This window comes from Dipodomys ordii, unplaced genomic scaffold (assembly GCF_000151885.1).
Source record: "Dipodomys ordii isolate 6190 unplaced genomic scaffold, Dord_2.0 Scaffold6, whole genome shotgun sequence".
Lineage (NCBI taxonomy): Eukaryota > Metazoa > Chordata > Mammalia > Rodentia > Heteromyidae > Dipodomys > Dipodomys ordii.
Window position 1 is genome coordinate 974,710 of NW_012267222.1, and position 8,545 is coordinate 983,254.

The 8,545-nt window shown below is 56.3% G+C and overlaps 1 protein-coding gene across 1 annotated transcript in view; it reads right to left on the reverse strand.

Moving 5' to 3' along the window:
- Ttc34 (tetratricopeptide repeat domain 34) overlaps positions 1 to 8,516 on the reverse strand; it is a 17,728-nt gene extending 9,212 nt beyond the window's left edge. The window contains exons 1-6 of the mRNA XM_013031523.1: positions 8,494 to 8,516; positions 7,465 to 7,690; positions 6,173 to 6,377; positions 5,444 to 5,610; positions 1,287 to 1,557; positions 646 to 863 (exon numbers count right to left, since the gene is read on the reverse strand). Coding sequence (XP_012886977.1) covers positions 646 to 863; positions 1,287 to 1,557; positions 5,444 to 5,610; positions 6,173 to 6,377; positions 7,465 to 7,690; positions 8,494 to 8,516 — 1,110 coding nt within the window. The remainder of the gene's footprint in view (positions 1 to 645; positions 864 to 1,286; positions 1,558 to 5,443; positions 5,611 to 6,172; positions 6,378 to 7,464; positions 7,691 to 8,493) is intronic.
- Positions 8,517 to 8,545: the final 29 nt, after the last annotated feature.

The window sequence follows — 8,545 nt, forward strand, 5'->3', positions numbered from 1 at the left end:
TCAGGTGTGGTCTTCTGTGGTCAGGTGTGGTCAGGCATGATCAGGTGAGGTCAGGCAGGGTCAGGTGTGATCAGGTGTGGTCTTGTGTGGTCAGGTGTGATGAGGTGTGATCAGGTGGTCTCATGGTCAGGTGTGGTCTTGTGTGGTCTGGTGTGGTCAGGTGAGATCAGGTACAGTCAGGTGAGGTCAGGCAGGTCAGGTGTGATCAGGTGGTCTCATGTGGCCTGGTGAGGCCTGGTGTGGCCTAGTGTATGGTGCCTGCGGCCAGAACTCAGAGCCAGGGAGAAAAGGGCCTTGCAGAGGAGCACTTCCCAGTCCTGGGGTGAGAATCCCTTCGTCCCTGAAGCCCAAGGCCTGTGTCCTGATCCCCTTGACCCTCCCCCCAACACCCAGTCTCCCTCTCCTAGCAGGCCTGGTGCTGCGTGCTGGGGTGCTTTCCTGCCAGGTGAGGTGCCCCTGGCTGGCCCCTGGGGGAACCCCCTCCATCACTGGCTTCACCCTAAGAAGCCAGTGGCTGCCCAGGCTCAGGTGGTCACACTTGGAGCCTCTGCTTGCTCCCACCCCACCCCAGCTGCAGCTAACTCAGCAGGGGGACGTTGCCGCCTGAGGTCCCAGGGAGGGCAGTGTGGCTGGGGTGAGGCAAACCTGAGCGAGGCTCTGTCGCTCCGGGGCCTCCAGGAGACGCAGCAGGAACTGGAGATCAGGGGCATCGGTCTCTGCCAGGCGCTGCAGGTCCCGAGCAGCTGCTGGCACATCTTGTCCCGTCTTCAGCCGAAGCAAACCCCGCCGGGCCTGGGCCGCCTCTGGCGGTGGAGGGGGGCTCAGGGCTTCCCGCAGGCGGGCACCAGCCTCCTCGTAGCTGCCTGTCAGGTCCAGGAAACTCAGTCATCAGCGGGGCTGTAGCACAGGAGTGCCCAAGAGGGGGTCACCCTGCTGCCCCGCCCTCCCCTGCTCTGCCTGCTGGCCAAGGTCCAGCTGGTAAGGGCACAGCCAGCCCCAGGAGGGGACAGCACTGGCCACTGCACCTCAGGATTCCATGCCAGGAAAGTCCTGCCTGGGCACACACATGCCCAGGACACAGCCTGGCACCTGCTGGACATGGAGTGGACCAGGGGAGGGTCAGGTCGGGTCTGTGTGGCTGGAGAACCAGGAGAGCTGCCAGAGGGAGGGCTGGCGTTCAGGGCCGCAGTGGAAACAGTCCCGGGGCGCTCTCATTTCGCAGAAAGGCGTGCGGAGGCTGGGAGGTGGGAGAGGCTCTCCACGTGCCCACCCGGGCTGTCACATACCCAGTGCTGTCAGGATGTCTGTGAGCAGGACGTGCCAGGCTGGCTGGGCAGCATCGACTCTGACAAGTGCTTCCCCGACAACCAGGAGGCCCCTGGAGTCCTCGTCCTCGCAGGGGGCGCTCGCGCCCACCCGCTGGCCCAGCAGGGCCCGGCAGTGCGTGTAGAGGCCCCGGGTGAGGAGCGCCTGGGCTTCTGGCTTTAGAGAGCGGATCTCAGGGACCACGAGCTCTGGGTTGAGCTTCAGAGCAGAGACGATGTCCTCTACAGCCTCCTAGGGGACAGGAGTGTGGGGTGGGTGTGGGGTCACCCAGCAGAGGCAGGTGGGCAGAACGGGAGCGTGGCCGGGGTCTTTCCAGTCCCTACGCAGTTCTCCCCTTGGGGCCCCAGTGGGTCTGCTCCACCCCGCCTCCGGCCTTCCTTTCTATCCTCTCCCGCAGCCATCCCCCCCACGGCCTGTCTCTGGTCAGGCATTTGAAGGACTCGGCTCCCTGGTCTGTGTGTCTGCCCGACCTTGTGCCCACTGTCCATCCTCCATTTCAGCCTCCTGGCACTGCTACCCGCGGGCATGTCAAGGCCCAGCATCATCAAGTGTACTAAGGACTGGACAGGGAGGGCTTGCCTGACAGAAAGCCCACAGGGAGAGGTGGACGTGGCTGGTGCACACAGGTCAGAGTTTCGGGGAAGCAGGGAGGCAGAGGGCAGAGAGGCCGGCCTCTTTAAGAGGGCATGGGGGATCAAGGATCATCTGTTGATAAGGTAAGTCATTTGCAGCTGGCCTCTGTGGCTTTGTAGGAAGCTTAGGATCATCCAGCATTGTCCTCTTCCAAGATGGCTTTCACTGTTCACTGTCCCTTGAAATGTCATATGAATTTCACAATGCTTTTTTTTTTTTCTTCTCTTTTTGGTGACTGGGACTGGAACTCAGAGCCTCATGCGGGCTAGGGAGGCACTACACCGCTTAAGCCCTATCTCCAGCTCTTTTCACCCTGGTTCTTTTTGAGATAGAGTTCTTGCTTTTTCTCCAGGGTAGCCTGAACCTTGATCCTCCTATTTACACTTCCCAGATTTAGTTGGGATGACACGCATAGGCCACCCTATGCAGCTTTTGCTTCAGAGATGGGCATTGCATGAACTTTTGGCCAGGATTGCTCCATAAACCCTGATTCTCCCCATCTCAGCCTCCCGTGTAGCTACGATGTCAGCTGTGAGGCTGTGGAGCCTGGACAGCACGGGGTTGACTACATGGAGTTTGTAGACCAGTAGTATTAAACCTCCTACCCTGTGAGTGTGGGATGTGTTTCTGCTTATTTGTGTTTAATTCCTTTTATCAATGTTTTGTAGTTTCTGTTGTATACACCTTTTGAATTTATTTTTAGAATATTCCTATGCATTTTGTCATTTTTAATACTATTGTAAATGAAACTGCTTTCTAAATTTCCTTTATGGATTTTTTTTTGTGGTTTGTGTGTCATCAAAAATGCAGCAGGTGGAAGTGGCGTTGTGGCTCAAGCAGTAGAGTGCTTGCCTTGAGCTGAAGATCACAGGGACAGCGCCCAAGCCCAGAGTTCAATCCCCACGACTGACCAAAAAAAAATGCAGCAGGTTTTCATGTGCTGAGTTTGTGTCCCTGATGCTGTGTGGAATTCATTTGAATTCCAATAGGCTTTTATATATGCTTTTCATGGAATCCTTACTTACATATCATTTGTAACAAAGCAACAAAGGTAGTTTTGCTTCCTCCTTTCCCATTTTCAAGCCTCATGTTTCTTTCTCTTATAGTTGTGGGTAGAACTTTTGCCTTGTGTTGAACAGTGGTTCAAGTGTCCGCCCTGCCTTATTTCTGACCTGACCTCATTTGGTCTGATGTTCACTGTTGGTTTTCATATGCATTTTATTATATTGGGGGTAATTTCTGTCTATTGTTAGTTTGCTGAGTGGTTTTTTTTTTTTTTTGGTTGTGGGGCTTGAACTCTGGGCCTGAGCGCTGTCCCTCAGCTCTTCGGCTCAAGACGAGCACTCTACCACTTGAGCTATAGTGCCACTTCCGGTTTTCTAGTGGTTTATTGGAGATAAGAGTTTCACAGACTTTCCTGCCCAGGCTGGCTTTGAACCGCGATCCTCAGATCTCAGCCTCCTGAGTAGCTAGGATTACAGGCGTGAGCCACTGGCGCCCGGCCTGCTGAGTGTTTTTAATCATAGAAGAGTGTTAAATTATGTCATATGCCTTTTCTGTTGAGAGGGCCTTGTGCTTCCCAACTTCATCCCATAATGACATGTAATGGAGATTGAACCATCCTTGCATACCCACCAACAAACCCCTCCTGGTCATGGTGTATAAACCTTTTGCATGCTGCTGAATTTGTTGTGCTAGTATTTGTTGAGGAGTTTAGTGTTAGTGCTCATGAAGGATGTCTGTGTGCTGTGTCATGTGGCTTTGGTGCCCCAGGATGCTGGGTCAGGATGAGTTAGGAGGCACCTTTGCTTTTCTATTCGTAAAGAAAAGTTTGAGGAATGATGTACTTTAAATGTTCAGTGAGCTCAGCTATGAAGGTCCAGGGCTTGTCTTCTTGTTTCCTTCCCTCCCTTTTTCTTTCTTTCTTACATCTTGCAGTGCTTGGCTTGAACTCAGACTTTGCTAGATGAGCACTCTACCACTGGAGCCATCCCTCTAGCCCATCAGGAAAGTTTTAATGACTGATTAAATCTCTACTAGTCATAGCCTTGGTAAATTTTATACTTCTTGGTTCAACTTTGTCCATGCCACCATATCATGTAGGTTATCCAATCTGGGTGGTTCTTTTTCTAGTTCCTGAAGCTGGTGATTTGAAGCAGCTGCTTCTCCTTCTCCTTCTCTTCCTCCGCCTCTTCCTCCTCCACCTCCTCATCTTCTCTTTCTCCTTTTTCTCTATAGGGACTCATACTCATTAGGCAGGTACTCTACCATTTGAGCTACACTTCGAGCCCTTCTGTTTTCAGATAGGGTTTTGCTAACATTGCCCAGGCAGCCCTCAGAACTTGATCCTCCTGCCTTTGCCTCCTGAGTAGCAGCATGTAGCTGGGATTACAGGTGTGGACACTGCTGGGTTTGTAGCATTTGCATCTGTAAACATCCCAGCATAATTTGGTTGTGTCTCACACAGTACTGTTTTCATTTTAATTCATCTTTCAGCATTTACAATGTTCCTTGTGATTTTCTCTGCTTGGCTGTCTAGCAGCCTGTCCTATAGGAGAGGAAACTGAGGTAGGAGAGGTGAGGCTCTCTAGCTGAGGTTTCCCACCTGAGTTTGAACCCTGCTGTCTTGAGTTCCTGTGCTTGTGCTCAGGGGCAGGCCTGGGGAAGGCATGGACTTTGTGTCTCTGATGTGTGAATGGGGTTTATTCCAGCCAGTCTGGCCCTTGGTATTTCATTTTGGACTCAAGTCCTATCTGTACAAGGCCTTAAATATATAACATAAATATCACTTAAAAAAAAAACAAGTATGGGGCTGGGAAGGTGGCTCAGTGGTAGAGTGCTTGCCTTGCATGCCTGAGGCCCTGGGTTCGATTCCTTAGCACCACATATGCAAAAAGAGAAAAGCCGGAAGTGGCGCTGTGGCTCAAGTGGTAGAGCGCTAGCCTTGAGCTGAAGAGCTGAGGGACAGCGCCCAGATCCAGAGTTCAGGCCCCATGACCGGACCCCCAAAAAAAAACAAACAAAAAAAAACAAGTATGTTAAGCTTAAATCAGAGTCTGAAAGTTTCCATTCCTGTGTGGCAGACATGACTAATCAAAGCTGATACTTCTTCCTCTGTACTTGTTCTACAAACCCTTTGCAACACATGAGTGCATATATCACCCCCACCCACGCAGCTGAGGGGCTACCTCAAGGCCCACACCCCATTAGAGGGACCCTTGCCTCCACTGAGGAGTTAGTTTAAACCAGAACCCTCCACTCACCCAAGGGCTTAAGTGCTATCTATTCATGCAGACTGTGACTGGGCTCACAGACGGGCAGAACTCCCCGGGGATGTGGTCCCATCACCCACAGTGCAGGTGGGAGGATGGGAGACTCTGGTCTTAAAGCTCATGATGACCTGACCCTGCTTGGCCTCCCCAGGCAGAGAAGGAAGGGAGGGCCCTGGGTCTCCCCCACCCAGGTCAGGAGGGCAGTCTGGCACCTGCAGCTGGTCCAGCGCCAGGTACACCAGAGCCCGTCCGCACAGAGCCTGCACGTTCCTTGGCTCTGCCCGCAGCACGGAATTGAAGTCAAACATGGCGGTCTTCTTCTGGCCCAGGAGCCCATAGCAGCGGGCTCGGGTGAGGAGGGGCTCGCTGGCCTCACTCCCTGCGGGAGGCACGTGTGTTAGGACATGGTCGTGGCTGGGCCCTCCTCCGCTGTCCCCCCAGTGTCCCCTCCTCTGGTGTCCCTCTGATGCCCATCCCAGGTGGATCCTAGGTCCGGATTGCAGGATTCACCCTGGGAAGCTCTCACCCCATGGGGCAACAAGACAGGCCGGCCTGGTTGCTGGCCACAGGTCAGGCGGGTGGGGCCTGGTGGACAGCTGGAGGCCATGCAGCTGGCTGAGGCAAAGCCAGGGGAGGCCCAGCAGGAGCAGCTCCTCAGAGCATGGCATGAGTGACAGGAGGTGAGGCCTCTGGGGAGAAGCCAGGGAGGAGGCCCTAAATTCTGGGAAGAGGAGATCCTCCCCCAAGGAAGACATCGCTGCCATGCCCCTCCGGACGTCTGCTGGCCCAGACCCTTCCAAGCCTTGATCGGATTGTAGAGAGAACCAAGGCCTTGGCAGGAGAGCCCTTGGTGAGGAGTCCCCACCCTGCTCACCCATGTGTGCCCCCAGGACTTGTGGCCAGTGCAGCATTGTGGCTCTTGGGTAGGTGGGAGCTCCTACCTGCGGCAAAGATGGCCAGAGAGAGGTAGGCGATGGCCTCCCTGGTGTGGGCCTCGCTGTCCACCCCACCTGGCCGTGCCCGCAGGATGCTCAAGGCCCGGGTGTGGCAGTGGTGTCTCAAGAGCTGTCTGTCCTCAGGGCAGAAGATGTCCAGGGTGGGCTTCAGGCAGGCCGTGTCTCCGGACTGGACCACCTTCTTCACCAGCTGCGGGGACAGGAGCAGAGTCACCCCTGACGTCCCTTCTGCCCCACTGTCCCTTCTTACCTTCTGCTCCATGCCTCCCAGTATACATGGCTCCCATCTCCCTGGCTCCTCCCCTCCCCATGCTGGCACCAGCCCCCTCTCTGCTTCATTGCTGAGCCCAGGTGGATCTCTGCTGGACCCAAGCTTTGGAAAGGAGTCATGAGCTGTGTGTGGGGGCTCTCAAGGGACGCTCTGGTCCTCACTTGCAGTACTGGGCAGGGTGGGCTCAGGGCCCCTATGGCTCTGATTCCAGTCTCCTCTGCCCCAGGAGGTGAAGACCTGGCTGGGAGGTGGGTATGACAGGCGTGAGCTTGCAATCTCTAACCTACAGAGGCCCAAAGAAGTCATTCAGAAGGTGTGGAGCAGGAGCTCAGGCCTGGCCAAGCAGGGTCAGTCCATGCTTGGGGCAGGGCAAGACCCTCAGAAGACAAAAATGTCTCTCCCCAAGCCACCCAAGGGTTCCCAGTGCTGTCCCCTGCTGGCTGCTGGTGAAGATGCGCTCCCAGGGTGGAGCAGGACAGCCGATCAAAGAGTGTCCTGCCCTCCAGGGGGCCCACCTGGGCCAAGAGGACCAGGACTCCAACCAGGTCAGAGAGAAAGGAAGAGGCTGGCAGGTCCCAGACTCCAAAGCCTGAAGTTCCCCCCAAATTGGCCTGTGGGTCCTGGCACAAATAGGAAGGGTCTCTCTGCACAGGTGTAAGGAGGCAGGCAAGGCTCAGGGACAGGCTGGGCCCCTTCCGCTGTCCACTCCCCATCCTGGGCACAGTCATGTCCCAGCCTAGTGTATGGCCCTTTTCTTCATAACCTCTGTCAAAGCAAATGTGAAGTATCTACCGCACACAGGAGCCTGCCAGGCTCTGGGCTTCTGGCTTTAGTCAACCCCCACGATACCCATAGACACAGGCACAGGTGAGGAGTCTGAGGGTCGGGAAGGCGAGGGCCTGTGCAGGTGGCAGAGCTGGGGCTGAAGAAGCCACAGAGCCAAGGCCGGAGGCGGCCCGTGCCCTCCACGGAGCGGTGCCCAATTCTGCCTGCCCGGCTGACTCACCTGGTTGGCATCATAGAAGAAGCCCCTCCGCAGCTGCAGCAGGGCCAGCCTGGCCAGCACAGGGCCTGCCTGGGGCCTCCGCGAGAGGGCCACCAGCAAGCACCTGTGGGCTTCCTCCAGGCGGCCCAGGCAGTACAGGCAGTCGGCCACCAGGAGGCGCGATGTCTCATCGTCCACGTCCAGCTCCAGCAGCAGTGTGGCCAGCTGGTATACGCCTTGGGCATCCCTGCAGGGAGTGGGGCTCAGCGTGGGTGAGCCCCTTCCGTGCGCTCATTCTTTGTCTGTTTCTGAGGGTACTGGGTTTGAACTCAGGGCCTCCTGTTTGCCAGACAGAAGCTCTACCACGTAAGCCATGCCCCCAGCCCTTTTTGCTTTGGTTATTTTGGGGGGAGGGTCACCCACGTCTCTTGTGTAGCTGGGATCCCAGGTGCATGCCCGGCTTGCTGGTTGAGATGGGCGCCTGGCAGGCTTTTTGCCTGAGCTGGCTTCACACCCCCATGCTCCAGCTTCTGCCTCCCAGGTAGCGTGGATTACAGGTGTGAGCCACATTTCCTGGCCTCCCTGCTCCTTGAACAAGGAACCCTACCCCCGAGGGCCGGCCTGGACCGCTGCCTTCCCACTGGGCCTCGGGGGATGGCCCCCTTTTTGTCCTCAAGCCCCCGGGTGCCCCTTCCACGTGGTCTGCTTGGCCACCACCCTCTGACCATGTCCACCACTCCCACGGGGCGGCTACCACGCCGGGGCAAAGCCTCAGGGAGGCTTTTGTTCCCGTACAGGGGCTTGAACTCAGGCCTGGGTGCTGTCCCTTAGCTTTCTCACTCAGAATGGCTCTCTATCACTTGAGCCACAGCTCCATGTCTGACTTTTGGGTGGCTGATTGGAGATTAGAGTCTCGTGGACTTTCCTGCCTGGGTCGGCTCAGCCTGTGATCCTCAGGTCTCAGCCTCCTGGGCAGCTGGGATTTCAGGCGTGAGACGAGGCTATGCACCCCTCTGACCCTCACCCCAGAGACTTGAGCGAGCGGCTCACCCTTCCTGCGCGGGGCGCTCCATCCGGGTCTCCGCCGCCTGGCCCCCGCAGC